Here is an 18,552-nt window from a genome sequence, read left to right on the forward strand (position 1 = left end):
TGCATAATCAAGGTTTGTATTATTTAAGGATTGGATGATTTTGGTTAGTACAAACTGATCGTAGGTGAGGCCAAGAGCAATGGTTCTGGCGTGGATTTGTTTTAGTTGTTGAAGGGTTGTGGAAATTTCTATGAGATTTAGGAGAGATTTGGGCTTTGGGGTTTGATGAGAAAAAAGGCATGTGGAGATTTTGATGTGGAAATGGAGCTTGGGAAGGAGGGACAAATAGGTATTGGGGGCTTTGCGGGATTCATGTAGAAAATGATAAGAAATCATTTCAACATAATCTTATGTGGTTAAATGGAATGGACTTTTAAGAGTTCATGACAAGGAGTTTCCACCCTTACTCAAACCAAGAGTTGTTCAGGTTTTAGCTGTCCTAATTTCTTTAGCGTGGGACTCCTTAGGTGTAGGACTATGTAGGGACTGCAGGGACTTGATATGTTTGAATGTCTGTTTGAAGTTCAGAAAGAGTGACATGCAAAAGGACTGATTACCTTAAAAAGGAATATGTGAAGAATTCAAAGTAAAAGCTGTCAGAGTGAAGTTACAACATTGTGGGCCGCAGCAGAAGAGGGCAACCTATGAAAAGGGCTACCGCGAAAAGGGTGGAGCCCTCCTGAAATATTAGCGGAGAACCCTCCAAGGAAGTACATAATCTCTTTCAACCAACTGAATGGCAATGTTAAGCAATCACTTATGAAACACTGAAAACTTGTGAGGGCGTGATTTCTTGAGGTGAAACTCACTTGAGTTAAATGCCTCGTTGGAACAAAATGACTACATTTAGCACACAAGTAGCCCACATTGACATTGGGTCAAGCCTTCTTCGACTTGGAGGGATGCCCTTTAGAGATGCAACGTGGGTCTATTTTTTGGGAATTCGGGTTGAGCTTTTACATAAAATTGGGTCGGGTTCAGGTTGATTTCAGTTTTTTTTAAGCGAAAGCTCAAACTGACCCTACCCAAATTGCACCCCTACTGACCTTGTATTTCCGATGGCATAAAAGATCACATTGATCATATGCTCTTATCTGACTAAAGGCATAATTTTTTTGTTTGTTGAACGTTGATTGTTTCATGTGTACTGTTCTTCGTTTGCGAGATTGTTAGGATCGCCTGATCGGCATGATCTTTGTATTGCATGCCTCATTGGAGAATTCTTCATAGTGTGTAACCCAACAAACTGGGTTCGGCATATGGCCAATGGCTCCTGCATAAACATGCCACTTCTATAACATCGTCGCCATTTAAAAACCCACATCAATAGTTGACTCGGCCCGAGTCAATTCTCTTTTTCCTTGGCCGATCTCTCGTCCGAGTCTAAGTTTTGTCCCGCTGAGTCTATTAAGACTCCTCCTTTGACTCATCAAGTTAATATAATAAAAAAAATTTGATCATGTCAATCATTGACTCGCCTTAGTTGACTCTAGGGGTGCAACTCGGGTCGGATTCAACCCGAAAAAAGGTAAGGTCCAGTCGGGTCGTGTTGAGTTCGGGTTGGGTTGACTTTTCCCAACCCGGGTTGGGTTCGGATCGGGTTTCGGTTGAGGATTCGGCAACCCAACCCGAGTGAAACCCAACATTTTTTATAATTTTATATTTTTTTAAGCTTAAAAAGTCGGGTTGGGTCGGGTTGAACCTCGTCGGGTTAGAAATCGGGTCGAGTCAGGTTGGAAATCAGGTCAGGTCGGGTTGGAAAGATGGGTTCCTCGGGTTGGGTCGGGTTGGCCTCAACCCAAGTTGCACCCCTAGTTGACTCCCATTTCGTGTTGGGGCTGTTGGGTTGAGTTGCTTAACTACAATCTCTTGCAAGACTAGTTGGTAAATCTTATCTCTATCCTTAGGATAGACTAGGATAGCAAAGATGAATTTTTGTTTTCCTATCTTTTCTCATCTGTAGGAGGTCAGTTACTGGATTCAAGCAGAATCCAATTTTGCAAGAGCAAGAGAGAAGAATCTATGGATAATTGCTTCTTAAATAAACAAAGTTTCTGAAGAGAATTTACAAGAATATAAACACTTACATACTCAATGTTTCAAGAGCATACGTCATACAAGGAATTCAAGGCAGGGTAAGCTTCTTTGCTGGGAGCTGTAAAAGCCCCTAAAACTGGTCGCGCACTTCTGTTGATGAGACATGATACCAATGAGCAACTCCAATTTCGAGAATCACGAGACAGATATTCCGAGTGGCATCAAATTTTGATTAGAAATTGAAAGTAGGAAGTGCTCTGCATAGGGGAAGCCAAATGATATTTCATCCATTCATGTTACTTGTAAATCCACTCATTGGCGCGGCCTCCAGTCTCATCCATGTCTATGAAAATACTAACTGCCTGTAACAATGAACGGCAGAGTTCCATAAGAGGAATATGGCTACATATTCCAGGACAGGGTAAATTAAAATAAGAAACTCCAATTTCGATTTTCAAATATTGGTTAGCAAATTCATATCTATCACCTTGTACGTATTCAGTCTTGAACATTTACCTTTCCTATTCTAGGTCGCTCCTTCAATTTGGCAAGGCTGTTCCGGATGTGTGAGACAGCTCCCCAACATTTCAATGTGTTTGCTACATCATCAAGCCTTAATAGATACTCTTCTTCAGTCAGTGGAAAGGATCTCTATAAAAAATTTCAATGGGTAAATCCGCATATCCTTAAATATAAAATATGAATAGAAACACAGTAACAAAAAGATTCCATAGAATTGACGGTAGCATAATAACTTTCAATATGCTCACTACAGTGTAATTGTGAAATTTTGGAAATGCAACTTGATTTTTTTCTGAGTAATGAGATTCCCCTTACCTTCTAAAATGAAACCAAGTTTTCGCGAGGAACAATTGCCGATTCTTTCACAGAATGTCAAAATAGCAAAGGAGCACTGCCCTGCCACAATTGCCGATTCTTTCACAGAACATTTGAACAATTACAACTTGTTCATGAGTCAAAAGGTCTTAAAATTTCCAAGGAAACAAAAAAACAATCTTGGTCATAAAATATACCTCCTCCTGACTCACGATACAAGCCTGCTCTATTTTTTTATTGTTTTTTATTTTTTTTGATAAAGGTGATCTACTTAGCTTACTAATGACAACCCGTCATTTCTGAGGGTACATTTCTGTTCACATGGTAAGGCATTGACACGTGAGCTTTCTACACTGGAAAACTTGTAGACTAATGGGTAACCTGACCTACAGCTCTCGAGGCCTTGGCTAACATGCAGATCAAACTAACCGATGTTTGTCACACTATTAATGCCTTGGATTCAAAGCTCCAAAATTGGAGGCAACCTTTGTGCTACTGAAATTTGGAGACCATGCTTGCATGTCTTAAAAATGTAAAATCACTATAAAAATGTTCAAAGCTTTGCACCTAGACTCTTAAGTGTGAGCTATATGTCTATAACAACCCTACAGGGGCCACATATTGATTTCTATTATGGTAATTTAATTAATTCTGCACACTGAAAGAAGATCGCATGTTGATATATTCAATCCAAAATATTTATCAGGAAAAAGCTTGGATCAAAAACTTGATATTTCCAGTCAATCAATCAAGGTTTGAGATCTGAGTGCTTAGCTTGCAACAGAGGGGTTGGAACTCGTTTGTACTAGGCGACTTCAGAACGGAATTAGTATTTGAAATTGCAGCCAGGTTCGTCTCCTCTAAAGTTTTCAACACAGATTCAAACATATGCTATTGTGATAAATTACTCGTCCATCTTTATTAGTCTGTATATAGATGATTCCCTACCATGCAACCAAAGGATAGACATGAGTTCCTCTCGAAAATGGATTGCCTGGGTTTGTGCAGAGAAGGTTGCAGTCACAGTTTACTAGACAAAATAAGTTCCCATTAAAAGGATTTGCATGGAAGGACACAGAAATTTAACGAAAAGATCAAAGCGTTTTAGCAAATCCTTGCCTGATAAAACAAGTTTGAAGTCAATAGAAGCGATGTCTAATCTTAAAGCCTGGTTTTTCATGCCCAGCACAGGGATCTAATGCTGAGATGTGGATATACGTGGATGTACTTCATTATTAAGGCATTCTGTTAATTAACATATCCCAAAAGCTCTTCGGGAAATTTGATTAAGTTCCTTTTGTTTCCTATATGTTGAATGTTAACGGACCAGAAGCATGCTAGCATAAATTAACAATTGGCTGTATATGGAAATAGTCCCAAGAGATAACATGAGGAATTGTCATGCAGTAATGGTGACATTTTATATCATCAAATTTTTTAGAACATATGTCAAGAGATGTCGTATATTGGTCAGATTACCTGCTCCATGTACTTCCACATTACATTCATCGCCAGGAGATTTCTTCCCATGAACTCCTGCACCAAAGCAAGAAAACTAAATGCATATGAACCTTTAAACAACATAATAACAGGAAGGGCTTCTGACTAACTTTAAAAAAAAGGGGCTTCTCAGAAATAAAATAGATCATTAGATTTATCATTTATTTACACCATATTTATCATTTATTTATTTTATCATTAGATTTATCATTTATCTTAACATATCACACGATATGTGTGAAACAACAATTAAACATGAATTACGACATCATAATATCATGAAATCTATCTTCCTGAATAATCTAAATTTCTTAATAGGGAAAAATACACTTAGACCCCCTGTGGTTTCTGACACATTCAACTTAACCCCTAATGTTTAAAAAGTTACAAGTAGACCCCTGTGGTTTCAATTTGTGTGAGGTAGACCCCCTCAGTTGACAGTTCATCCACAGATTGAAGGGTTAGGATGATCCGATGGAGCTGATTTTTTAGGCACACCCTATCTATGTCAGGGCCCATCAAATGAACGCTTTGGATCATCCAAACAATGTGGGCCCACTGTGTTTTTGGTAGTGTTTAGATTCGGGTATGGGTCCACATTGTTTAGATGATCCAAAGCGTTCATTTCATGGGCCCTGACATAGATAGGGTGTGCCCAAAAAATCAGCTCCGTCGGATCATCCTAACCCTTCAATCTGTGGACGAGCCGTCAACTAAGGGGGCCTACCTTATACAAATTGAAACCACAGGGGGTCTACTTGTAACTTTTTAAACATTAGGGGTTAAGTTGAATGTGTCAGAAACCACAGGGGGTCTAAGTGTATTTTTCCCTTAATATCTCAAGCTCGCATCATAAAATCATACAAGAACAAGCCTAAAACTAGAGGAAAGTTAGGTGTGCGCTATTTAGGTTTATAAACAATACCTAGTTAAATAAATCATATTACAAAAAAAAAAAAAAAAAAAGGAAAAACCGAAAAAGATAGAATTTTTTTAACATTACCTATTTTCATGAAAGCATCACAATGGAATCAGTTTCCATTTCCAAAACTATTTCATGCATTTATTTAAGAAACATGTTGGGCGTAATTTTGTTGGAAACAAGCATAAAGACCCCAAAAAAATTCCAGGTGACCATGATAATATCGAGGAAACTGTAATTCCCTAATTAAGTGATGCTCTAGCAAGACCAAGGTGATCATAAACAAGAATGTGATGAGTAAACATGAGGGATTTCTAAGCAATGTGAAAATCAAAATCATCTCTATCCATGGGAATAAGATGCTTCCTATCATGTCAGAGTTAGAATTCAGTTGGTTTTGCTACTAGTTAAGCAATTATAAAGCAAAGCAGTATTATGAACATCCTTTTCTTTGTGACTAAATGAAGTCAATACCAATTTAAGAATGAAAAATCTTCCACAGGATATCACAATAAATATACAATGACCAGTTTGGAGGGTAACCTCGGATCTAACCCTTGACCACAATTCTGAAGACCTTAACATCCAAACAAATAAGAAAATGACCTCGACGCCAACATAGCAACTGCTTATTTTCAGTGATCGTGGATTGAAATAAAAGAAAGTAGCATTTAGCAAATTAGCAATAACGTCCTTTTTTTATTACTAACCAACTATTCAAATGAAAACCTTGTCTTAAAGCTTCTGTGCATGCCAGAGCTTTAAAATGCCACAATGCTTGAACCCAAGAAAAAGAAAACAAATGATACCTTCTTTATGAGTTGGACATCATAAGACCTGCCATACTTGTTCCTAATAAGAGTAGCAAGATCTATCCCTGTAAAGGCCGAATCATCTTTCCCAACAATCCTTTCCAAATCTTTACGAAACAATTCATTATTCACCTGCAAAGATGGATGAGAAGACCAAACTCTATAAATAGAGATCCTTGCCCCAATACATATCTTGGGTAAGTTAATACAAGGAAAGAGACTCATACACTAATTTATCTTATAACTGTTTCGTTCTTGAAATAGAACACTGTTGAGTGAGAACTTCAATATTCAGAGTGAAATATGAGAAAAAAAAAATGTGCATAAAAAAGTTCCCATTCTACTAAATACAGCACCATTACAAAAGAAATGAACATGAATATACAATCCAATACAAAAAGGAAATTCTTTTGGAGGTCTAAAACAATTGGGCTAATACTGTTTGAATCTATCGATCACATGACGTTAATATTTTTTGATAAAGTCATGGCCATTTATGAACATTTAGTGCTAAGTTGACATATGGTAAAAAGATGAAATACAATTCTATCTTACTACAAGAAATTGCAACAGAAACAAGCATAAGTTCCTCATACCCCTCCAGTTTCCTCCTGAGGAGATTCCTTTTCTTCATTGTCATCTTCTTCGTCACCTGGATCCAAATCATCACTCAACACCTTGGATAAAATTGTTCTAGAATGTGCGGTCTTTCCAGAAAAACTGCCAAGATATTGACCTCGACTTAAAAATGCTCCCCTAAAAGGTGAATCTCGGCACGGATATCCTAGACTTGGATATCCTATACATAGAACCTTATTTGAACTGCTCTTGAAGGAATTCCCATGAATTCGCGGTGACCAGTGACGGGGATTGCTTGATAGAATGCTCGTCATATCCTGCAATTAGATTCTTTGTGAATGAAATTTACAGCAATCGGCTGAGAATATAGAATTTTCATACTTATGTGATGAAAACTATGATGATTTGAGGGATTGTGCAAACTGCATAAAAATTATAACTTGATTTTGGACACAAAACTCTTACTTGTTTGCCCAAATATTTCCTTATAACAATTACAAAAGAGCTTCTATGATGACCTGATGGATTGTGCAAGCTACATAAAAATTATAACTTGATTTTTTAAAGCATAAATGTTAACTTGTTTTTGGGCACTAAATGCTTACTTGTTCCCCAAAGATCTCCTTAAACAATTCAGAAGAGCTTCTATGATGATGTGATGGATTGTGCAAAGTACATAAAAACTATAACTTGTTTTTTAGCACTAAACTCTTATTTGTTGTTGCCCAAAGATATCCTCAAGCAATTCAAAAGAGGTACTAAAAGCAAATGAAAAAACAGATTGGTTTTTTTTTTTTTTTTTTTTGAATGGTAAAAAAAAAAAAAAACAGATTGGTCTTCAGTAAAATTAAAGTGGCATTGTATATCATTTAATCCAATGGAAGCTCTAGCAGTTTCACCATGATGTTTTGGCATGTATGAAATTCTACTAATCCAGAATCCTCAATAACCAAAACTCAAATGTTCTATGACGGTATAAACAGACTTTATACATAGTTATTTGGGAATTCTTCTAATAGAATTTATAAAAGAAGGGCAAGATTGTAAGCCTATGACCAAAATGTGGAATAAAGCTCAAATTCAACTAAAACAAGTTCAGGACTGAGAAAAACAACACAAAAAACATCTACCAGAAAAAGTGCCAACAAAAAAGAACACCCACACAAAAAAATCAAAGAGAGAGAGAGAGAGAGAACCTGTATGTGAGCATGAAATTAGGAAACAGTGGAATTTTATTCCGATGTTAGGTGGAAATTGCAGAGGAAATTTTGAAGAAGGAAAAAGAGTGAAAACAAAGTTAGAGAATAGAAGGCTTTGGATAAAATACATAGGGCCTTACTTTTCCTCGGGAATTCATCGGCGGCTACATACGAAAAACGCGCCAAAAGAAAGTGCCTTGTACACGGAAGTGATATATTCGCCCCATTTTTTTCCGAGGGCCACCTCCCTCTAGTTTATATACTTTTGTTTTTTAACTAAAGGGGTGGTACGGGGAGGAAAAGGAGTAGGGTATATCATTTACCGTTATAATGTAAAAAGACAAAAACACCCCTATTTAAAGGTTAATTTTTCAAACAAATGCCAATGTTACTACAAGCTCTGGATCCCTCTATCAACACAGCACCGGATGAAACAATGAACAGTTTGATCATTCCCTTTAGATTTCCAGTGTCACTTACTTTTCCAACATAATTTACCTTTCTATCCAACTTTACATTTACCACCCATTCCTCATGCATTTATTCCCTTTACATAACCAGTCCTCTGAGCCTGCCTACTCACTCCTTTTGTTAAAATGGTTGTTGCCGCACAATCATGCCTCTAAGGGAGTCAGCCTGTAAAACACAAACCTCCTTAATCACCTTATTTGAAGGAGTGCCAAAGTTGGCTGAACACACTGAACCCTGACTAGTTCTAGAACGCTCGCACACACTCACCCATCGACGACCAAAATCGTGGGATGATCACAATTAGAGTGGTTTTTTCCTTACGTTTTCTGATGAAAAATTGTATCAATGCGTATCACATTCAATTTTGTCATGTCAAGCGGAAAGCTAATGTAGAGGCGGGCAAGCTTGCAAATGAGGGAGTATGGAGTGGTAATCTCATAATTAGAGACTTTATACCATTAAAAAAAATTCTCATAATTGGAGACTTTATGCCTATTTTCTATAATGTCTAGTAAGTTGGTTGTAATAGTTTTGCCTCTTATGTAGATGCTCTGTGTTTCCTTTGCTTGGGCTGAGCATTGTATGATGTCTCATTCCTGTAAGATGGGTTTTGTTCTTAAATCCCAGATAAGACTTGAGCTATAGAACACAAAGCCATGTCCAAAAGTAAGATTACAAGTTTTCACCAAAAGAGCTGAGACTAAGACATACCAGTGTTCTACACAGCTTAGACATAATAGAATGCAATAATAACAATAAGATCATTTTTTTTTCCAAAATATGGTGATTACAAGATTTAAGAAGCCCAGAAAGAGAGTTTCTGCATGGGATTTTCCAGCTTAAGCAACGGGAGGCCGCAACTTGTGGTCTTGCGAGGTGTCTACAAGTGCAGGGGGCATCCATTGCCACATGGCCAAGCCGGGATATCCAGGGAAGGGTGCTGTTTTGTTTGCTGAGGATTGAACGTGCGCGGAAATGGCAGTGGCAGCGGCTGGATGGAGGGCAGTTATGTGTGGCATGAATCCAGCCGGTGGCATGCTCATGGCTTTGACCTGATGCTCTAACCTCTGCTTATCTGCCTTAAGCTTGGTCCTTTCATCTCGTAGCTCGATTTTCTCCACCTGAAAGAATCAAAATAAATGCACGTGAATACCAGAAATTAACATTTTAGCACTGTAATTCAAAGAACATTTTCTGACTTTCATATTGTCCATTGCATACCAAGAAATGAATGGAAGGAATAAAATATCTCAATTCAGAGAAGACATTGGAAGGTCTGGATAGCAAGGAATTGCAATCGGAAACTCTCCAACAACCACCCTTCGAATTTTTTTTGGATGGGGGTTTTGCTTTTGAAATGACATGTTGGGCATTTATTATTCAAAATTATTCGAACTTTTAGGCCACGTTTGGATACCCACAAGATTTAGATTTGGATTTCTCACATTTGCAGTTGAGATTTGAAACTGGATCAGATCCTTAGATTTCCAAATTGGCCACAACAGTGAAAAAAATCCGATTTGCAAATCTGTTCTGCAAGACATTATTTGGAAATCAATATTTGTGGCAATTACCTTCACCCTCGCTGCTCCTCGACCTTGCTGCTGCAGCAACCAGACGTCCCTCCCTCTCTCCCTCTCTCTCCCTCGTACAACATGAGCATGAGGATGATAGATGTATTTTGTATCCAAAACTCAAATCCAAATCCAAATACAAAAACGTGAGGTATCCAAACGTGACCTTGTTGAACTTGTCTTATCATGTAATTTCTTGGATGTCGTTTTGGTAGATAGTTTAAGATGTGAGAAAGGCTAATTGACTGGGATTTCCAGCAAAGCTTCATTAATGAAAAGTGGCTAGCCAGAAAATAAAACAAAGACATCGTTTTGATAGAATTTCTATATGTTAACAAAATTTCTCCTGGTATAGTTAGTGATCATCATCAGCGCATTTTCAGTTTTCTTTTAAATCCATAAATGGAGAAAATGCATAAGAGATAAAGGGGAAGGAGAAAAAGGGTTTGGTCAGACAGAACAGAGAAAAGCAGAGATCTATTTCTGGTAATATAGGCATGACCACTTGAGCAGCTTTTTCACTAATGATTGAGTAAACGGGGATGATGTATTCAATTCTGAGAAAAGGCCAAAAATTATTTATTCATAATTTCCAATAACAATGATAAATCTATCAACCATGTCCCTATCGGAATAGTTTCCCCAAAATCAATTATCTGCTGATATTATGTAATAAGAACATCATATCTCTTCAAATTTAAGGGGGTTGCAGGTCAGATCATTTGGAAGCCAGAAACAACAACTCGCATGGAATTTCGGCGAATGCTTGTCCTTGACAAGTCGATTTTCATATAAAGTCAATTTTAATGTCTCCAAAGGGAAAATAACATAATAGGAGAGAACAAACCTTCAGATCTTTAACTGTCTCCTGAAGTTTTTCATTTGCTTCCTTAAGTTGTCGTGCCTCACTTCTCAACTGTACCAACACTCGGGCGGCATCACTTAAAATCATAGCTTTGTCAGACTTAGGAGGTCTCCCGAGTTCAAGAACGGAACCCAATTCTATGAACCTAAAATTGGTCAAGATAAATCAATCAACCATGCAACTACATAAGAAACTGATGCAAGAAGCTTGGAGAAAATCAAATACCAACAAACATTTTCTCCTACATCTCATATGTTCATATGGAATCATAGCTGTGTATGTACACATATATTGGGAAATAAGATCCGCACTCCCTTGTTTTGATCATGGTAACCTAACTTTTACTAAACCCTTTTCTGGTAGGTTGATAGCTTTTTGAGAATTGAACATTCTTTAACAGCCGAGAAGTGCAGATATAATTCCCATATATCTGTGTGTATAGGAGGAATAAGGAAATGGCAATATGTCCATTTCATGGATATATCAGAACTGTGTCCATATCTTAATAAGATATGGGCATTCCGGTAACTTTCTTTTTTACTTCTTCATTGTCATCTTCTTTCTCTCTCTCTTTCCATTGCTGAGCATGCTATACCAACACCACACAAGCACTACCCATCCATCACCATCAGTGTCACCACAAGCTGCTGCTATTGTTGTCCCACAACCATTATTCACCATTGCCATCATCACAACAAACATAACTTTTTATTGCAAATCAAAAGCCTCCATAATAGGGCATTTTCTTTGCATGTGAATCCAAGCCCTTGGATCATGCCATCAATCAGTAAAAGAGACAAAAATCTCCAAAAGACAAACCTGTAATAGCGGCCAGGATACCTTCGAGTTTCATGCTTGCTTGCTGGAGTGGCTGGATCTGTTTGCCAAGATATTTCATAGAAGCCAATGGAAGCATGGGCATTGCCTAATCCTCTCATGACACACACACACACACACACACACACACACACACACACACACACACACACACACACACACACACAGAGTAGTGGAGGCAATGAGGGAGGGGGTTGATCATGGTGAGAGTGTTAGAAATAGAAGGGATGGAAAAAGAAAAGTAAAGAAAATTATTTAGGGTTACAAATAGGAGGGATGTACAAAGAATAGTAAAGAAAATTATTTAAGTACCTATGCCTCACTAATTTTTTACAACTAAATAACAACGGCATTTTTTTCTAAAAATTTGGACTAAGTTCTAATATGTCCATAGCATTCCCCACATACGTGTGTAGACAAACACACATTGAAGAGAGAGAGAGAGAGAGAGAGAGAGAGAGAGTGAGTGCCTGTCATTCAGTCTGTCCCTCCGCATTTTCTCACGACATGCTTTAGACTTAGGTCCTGTGAGTGATTCATCTCTTGCTCTGCAAAAATATTGACCAAGGAATGTTACACAAATCAAAAGGCCAACTATATAATGATATCTCTTATGCTCCATCTCCACACATTGAAATGCAAAACACCGCATCATTTGGCATTTACATTCATATCAAATGCATAGTAAACATATGATTAAAGAACTCTTAATGCATTGTCATATGAACTTAAATGCATATTTTTTTATTTTTTTTTTGAAAATTACTACAATTTGAAAAGAGTAATTCAAATGCATAAATTAATTATCACATAATATGGAAGTCAAATCTAAATAATAATTATATCTAACAAACAGACGATATGAATTGTATAGAAAGAGATGTACATTTACCCATGATGCAATGGGTGATTAAAAATCAAACATAATGATATGTGGATCTAAGGTACACATCTTGTCCGCACACTGGCATTGGAAAAACTTCTGAGGCATGATGCTTGTAGAGTTCTTCATGCTTCTGAGCCCTAGTGTTTTACCATCTTATACAGAGACAGTACATGATGTTTGCTTTCAATGGATGTCAAGGTGAACATATAGTCATCTACAAGACTACAAGTTCAGCGACTATTACATGAATTCTAATCAAGTTTGAGAATTCTTCCTTAATGTTCTCCCTGCGCTTGGTGCTTCATGTCTTATGAACCATGAATAAGAGTTAAATGATAGGCTCCGATATGTAGGAAAATCATGGAGAATTAAACTTCAAGGCAAACAGTACATGGTAATATAAAGAGCAATGCAAGTACCATCTCGGGTAGACATATAATAAAAAAATCCAAAATTTATTTTTAAAAAATGGCCTAAACCTATTTAAAGAAGCAAAAGAGAGAGATCTAGAAGCCTACCAATATTCCATGACTTCAGAGCATTGAGACAAAACTGAAAAATGTACATTTCTCATATCAAAACTCTATACAAATACAGGGGGGTGAATCGATTTCTAATGCATGGGAATCTTGTTAAAGAAAGGTTCCCAAGCAAATAAAAGAAAAACAACAACCAAAGAGGTGACAACACTGAAGAACCATGGATTGCTCAAAACAAAGAGGAGAGAGAGAAAGATGAGAAGTAAGACTTTAGGATAAAAAGAGCCTGCTTCAAGGTAGGGGAAACCTCTAGTTTAGCCTCGCCAAGACCACCAAGGCAACAGGCACTAAGGAAAACTGCCCTTCAACAATGGGAAATACAGCAAGCATTAAACATAATACCCATGAGCAGGGAGCCAAAATGGTCCAATGATTCATAAACAATAGAAGAATTAGGTCTTGCCCACCTGACTCCTGAGGCAACCACCTAGGCGTTGGGGTGTCAATCATCCCCACACTAAAGCATACCCCCCTTCTGGAACATTCTGAAAGCATAGCTGCGCAGACCTCTGAAGCAAGGTATGACTCTCGCCCACCTAATGGCAGGGGAAATTGCCATCAAATAAATGGACTAGGGGCTTTCGACTTTACTCTTAAAGACCCGACTATTCCTTTCTTTCCACATTGCCCACAAGGTAGCTAACAACACCAAACTCCAAAAAACATTCCCTCTCCTTGGCCAAGGGGCCAAGGCCCAACTAGCCACAAGCTCCTCCAACCGGTAAGGGAAGACCCATGAGATGCCAAAACAAACTAGGACGTGACTCCACAGCTCTCTATATATTCTGTAGTGAATAAATAACTGATCTATTATCTCACTCGCCTCTAAGCACAACACACAATAATCCACTATTAAAAACCTTCATTTTCTAAGATGATCAACTCTCAAAATCTTATCAAAAGTCACAGTCCACCCGAAGACACACACACTAGGTAGCGCTGGAATCTTCCAAATTCAGTTTGGTGGCGAGGTTGGCAAAACTGGCATGATATTGAATATCCCAATGGAGTTCCAGACCCAAATTCTTTTGTCCCTTCCATCCCTCTTCACAAAAATGGAGTCCAAGACATTAAGAAACCTAGCCACCCTGTCCAATTCCCTATAAAAAAGAAATATTGTGTCGTAACCTCATATTCCTAGTAACTCTACCATTAATCCTGCCAAACGATCATGAACAGTAGCTTCTTTATAACTATTATTTATTATTCTCTAATAATTTTAAGACGAGAAATTGATTATTTTGAAGTTTTTAAATAAAATAAATAATTTTCTAGCATTTTCCGAAGTTTCATCTTAAATTTCCATTATTTTACAGGATTTTCACTAAAATTTTGAATTAAAACTGACATGTTTTTAACGGTCAAAACAATGTAATATATATACTTATGGTTTCAGTTTCAGTTTCGGTTTCGCTATGTGTTTCGATGAGGATGGAAACAGAAACATTTTGGTTGTTTCATGTGGATTCGGTGGGAAATTTGAAAACATTTTCTTAGGTAAGTGGAGTCCAAATCTCCCTATCCAACAAAGAAGGTTGGAAATTCTTATTGAAGGGCTAAGTCCATTGAGGGTGAGATCAGGGCTTAATATCAGACTGAAAGGTGTAGCAAAGAGTTGAAGGAAGACAACACACACATGCATAAATCAACACTCCACCCACACTTCAATGGTAGAGAACCATCAAGCTCACCACTCCACCCACACTTCAATGGTAGAGAACCATCAAGCTCTCCTATGTACTCAGTTGTATAGTGAATGAGTTCCAAATCAATATTAACTACACACACATATCATTTGGGCATATTAACAAGTGAATCCCAGTAATATTCAACAAATAGAGCAAAAATTCTAGACCAGTTCCAAAAATGCCTCATGGAATTTCCTTCTATAAAATAATGCCAAGATGCACCGACATCAAGCTGAAGAGGAAGGAAAGAAGAGAACAGCATAGCCTCAACTTGTACAAAAGTATTCCATTTATAATTAACATTTTTTAAGCCAAAAATTTCATTGCATCCTTAATAAACCTGACTTGTTCATCTCATGAAATGTTTGGAGGCCACCTCCATACCAACAAGCATCTACCACTTACAGACTCTGGGTGATGGGCATTTTATCAAGCTCATAATGCCCTTGACCAGAGTACCACCGCCTCTACAATAATAACTTCTATCCCTTCCACAGGATGATCAGCTTGAACTATTAATATCAACTGTGTTCCCAGTCTCTCCATTTGATGAACCCAAGCTGCAGAAAAGCTCAGAATAAATAACACAAATCATATTTATCTTGCAGCAACTCGGACGCACAGGCCAAGATATCTCAGAAGCCTTCAAAAGAACCATATGATATCTATGTGGTCCAATATCTTGCCCTTCTAGAAGCTAAAAATACACTCTGTTGATGTTAATGAAAAAAAAAGAGGCCCTGTAGCAATGGTGAGCTCTCATATAGAACCTACTACTACCAAAGCACACAAGATTGAATCCATTCAACTGTATGTAAGCTCATCCTCAACAACATCTTCATTGACTAACACCTCATACGAGGTAATTGGCCAAGCTTTGCACTGAAAAGATAACATATCCACCATTCCTCATCTCATCAAACATTCTAGACCAATGACTCTAAATGATTCTTAAGATAAACTGCCAGCAGCTCTTGCCCATGATGAATGAATTTGGATAAACATTGAGAGGTCTGCATTGCTTTCCTTCTTCACTTTCGAATTAATAAATACATCATTATTCTGTGATTTATGACTTTGGAATGCATCTTTCAAGTTTTTTTACCTTGGAGAATATGTGAAGACTTGGAGATCCTGAAACCACAAAATGCAATCACCAGTCCAACACATTTTCTGAACAAATAGGACATCTTACCTCAAGATGAGAAGGTGAAGACATTTTGACAATGCAATTATACAGCTAAAAGAGGAAACGAGCAATGGTCTCTGCCAATAAATTTAAAGGGAAAAAGCCACTTCTGTACATGATGGATGATCAATTAAATCTACTTACCTGAAGAGGTAAGCCCAACAAACAATGAAACATGCTAATATATGAATTATTCTCATCACATCATGATTTCCATCCAATTTAAACACCGTCTCATTGTAGCCACCGAGGCGCCAAAACCATGTCAAGCAAACCAGAAGATTTAGGACTACTTGCACAAGCTAAAACATCTACCATTTTCTTTAGTTGAATCATGCATCAAATTATTCAATTCATCTACATAGTTGAAGTAAGATCCCTAGTTGAGAAAAGAAAGAAAAAATAAAACTAACTTCACCACAAGCACAAAACTTGTAAATTTCGAAAAAAAAAAAAAAAAAAAACATATCCATGCCATTGTAAGGCAATTCTGCATTTGAGATCAATGTAAATGAATATGCTTAAATAATTCTCTGTGAAAAAGGTTCAACAAATGCCTATTACCTTCAAAAATGCTAGGCGTTTCTATAGTAACACAAGAAAAGAAAAGGGCTACTGATATTGGCACTACCACATTTGATAGTAGGACAAACTCACCTTGTCTTTTATTATTTAACCAGTTGTCAAAGGCTTTCAAAATTCCCAAAAAAACTCTCAACAGGCAATTAAAAAGAAAAGACAAGGTAAGTTCGCTCCATTATCAAAATACGGTAGTCTGAATATCATTAGCCGAAAAAAATATACCTTTTCCTAGAACAGCTCTGCTCAAAACCATGGACATCTTTGAATGCATCATCAATCTCCACACTGCCATTCCATGTCCAAAACATCACCAAAAAAAAACCCACATGTAGAAGAATATAAGGTGATCAACATACAAAGAGCTCGAAATCAAACGTTCCGTTTGGAAACATGGATTTTATAATCCAGTATAATTTTACAAGCTAAAACTAGGATTTTATAAGTTAAAACCTGGATTTTATAATCTAAAACCTGGATTTTACGATGCTAAAAATGTAAATCCAGGTTTTAGCTTATAAAATTAAGGTTTTAGCTTATAAAATCCAAGTTTTAGCTTGTAAAATCCAGAATTTTACAATTCTGCATTTTAGCTCTACGGTAGCAAAATTCCTGTTATCTCACAAACAATTGTAAAATCCAAGTTTTAGCTTATAAAATTAAGGTTTTAGCTTATAAATTCCAAGTTTTAGCTTGTAAAATCCAGAATTTTACAATTCTGCATTTTAGCTCTACGGTAGTAAAATTCTTGTAATGAAAATCAAATGTATCTCACAAATAATTGTAAATCCAAGTTTTAGCTTATAAAATTAAGGTTTTAACTTATAAAATCCAGGTTTTAGCAAGCAAAATCCAGAATTTTACAATCCTGGATTATAAAATTCATGCAATGAAAATCAAACGTATCTCACAAACAAAAACAGAAAATCAAAAAGATAATCTGTACCAGGCATTCGGAAGATCATTGAAACAGTCGAGAATAAGACGGAATTCTCCGTCAGATCCTCCGACATCATTGATCCAATCGTAATCCGACATCTAATTCGAGAAAATTCCGAAACGGAAATCTCTCGCTCCGCCTTTTTTTTTCCGTGATTTAGGGAAATGAGGATCAAATAAGCTAAAAATCTCTCCTAAATTAGCCCTAGGGTTGCAACAGATAAAAGGTTGTTCGATCTAGGGTTTTGGAAGATAGATAGGGAAAGAGAGAAAAAGAAAGGTAAAAAATATATTAGAAAGAGAATGGGAGAAAACGAACGGTTTTAAACGGGCAGAGTGAGAGGTAGCGCCAAAAAGGACAACCGAATAAAAGGGCATTTATGGAAATTCAAAAGCTTATAAGGGGGGGCGCATTATCCTGCAGTAGGAGCGAAAAAATAATTGCCCAGAATTTATAGTAAAAATACTGCGCACGAATGGGATTCTTACAGTTTCGTTTGACCTTGACCCCAAGTATCCTAAAATGATCTGGATCGTTCATCACAGGGGCCTACTTCTCATGAAACGAAGTGAAAATCTGGCCGTCCGTATGATTCAAACCACTTAGGCCCCGGTTCGTTTTAGATTATAACAACCGATGGTGAGCCCCCAAACCGATTCTTAGATCGTAAGGTGTAGGGCTGCAACTCGAGCCGGGTTTTACCCGACCCACATCGACCCGACCCGAAAATAACCTGGGTTGGGTTCAGGTTTCATGGGTTTCGGGTCGAGCCGGGTTGAGCATTCAAAAGCCCGCATGAATCTCGGGTCAAGCCGGGTTTGAAGGGGCCCGACCCGAGTTACATAAGTTATAGTATGGACATTTTTTTTCTATTGTTAGTTAAAAGTTAAAAGTGAAAACCCACGCACCCACTGTTATTGTATGTGAGTGTAATTTCTGCTTCTATGAGTTGAGTTGATTCAAGTGTTTGATTCAGCATTGTTTGATTGTAATTACAACATTGTTTGATTCAAGTGTAATGTGAGTGTAATTGCATCATTGTTTGATTCAAGTGTAATGTGAGTGTAATTTCTACTTCTATGAGTTGAGTTGCCTTGCCAAATAAGAATTTTCCTTAAAAAATTGCGTCAACGTGAAAAAGCCCAACCCGACCCGAGA

General features: G+C 37.3%; 2 protein-coding genes across 4 annotated transcripts; both read right to left on the reverse strand.

Annotated features, from left to right (window-relative positions):
* Positions 1 to 1,961: 1,961 nt before the first annotated feature.
* Positions 1,962 to 7,980, reverse strand: LOC143854574 (uncharacterized). Of its 2 annotated transcripts, XM_077364607.1 has the most exons (7): positions 7,824 to 7,980; positions 6,785 to 6,944; positions 6,645 to 6,700; positions 6,046 to 6,180; positions 4,294 to 4,350; positions 2,494 to 2,628; positions 1,962 to 2,339 (listed from the first exon to the last, which is right to left on the reverse strand). In XM_077364607.1, exons 2-7 carry the CDS (start codon positions 6,939 to 6,941, stop codon positions 2,274 to 2,276), a joined length of 606 nt encoding a protein of 201 aa, XP_077220722.1. In that variant the 5' UTR covers positions 6,942 to 6,944; positions 7,824 to 7,980; the 3' UTR covers positions 1,962 to 2,273. The 2 variants fall into 2 exon arrangements, with proteins under 2 accessions (XP_077220722.1, XP_077220720.1); XM_077364605.1 differs by having other exon boundaries at positions 6,645 to 6,944.
* A 925-nt stretch (positions 7,981 to 8,905) lies between these two features.
* LOC143854181 (transcription factor ILR3-like) lies at positions 8,906 to 17,689 on the reverse strand. Of its 2 annotated transcripts, XM_077364016.1 has the most exons (5): positions 17,401 to 17,687; positions 16,680 to 16,742; positions 12,044 to 12,121; positions 10,719 to 10,881; positions 8,906 to 9,418 (listed from the first exon to the last, which is right to left on the reverse strand). In XM_077364016.1, exons 1-5 carry the CDS (start codon positions 17,490 to 17,492, stop codon positions 9,137 to 9,139), a joined length of 678 nt encoding a protein of 225 aa, XP_077220131.1. In that variant the 5' UTR covers positions 17,493 to 17,687; the 3' UTR covers positions 8,906 to 9,136. The 2 variants fall into 2 exon arrangements, with proteins under 2 accessions (XP_077220131.1, XP_077220132.1); XM_077364017.1 differs by lacking the exon at positions 12,044 to 12,121 and having other exon boundaries at positions 17,401 to 17,689.
* Positions 17,690 to 18,552: the final 863 nt, after the last annotated feature.

Source organism: Tasmannia lanceolata, unplaced genomic scaffold (assembly GCF_043159265.1).
Source record: "Tasmannia lanceolata isolate RefF3 unplaced genomic scaffold, GAP_Taslan_0.1 ptg000020l, whole genome shotgun sequence".
In the NCBI taxonomy this organism is placed as follows: Eukaryota; Viridiplantae; Streptophyta; class Magnoliopsida; order Canellales; family Winteraceae; genus Tasmannia; species Tasmannia lanceolata.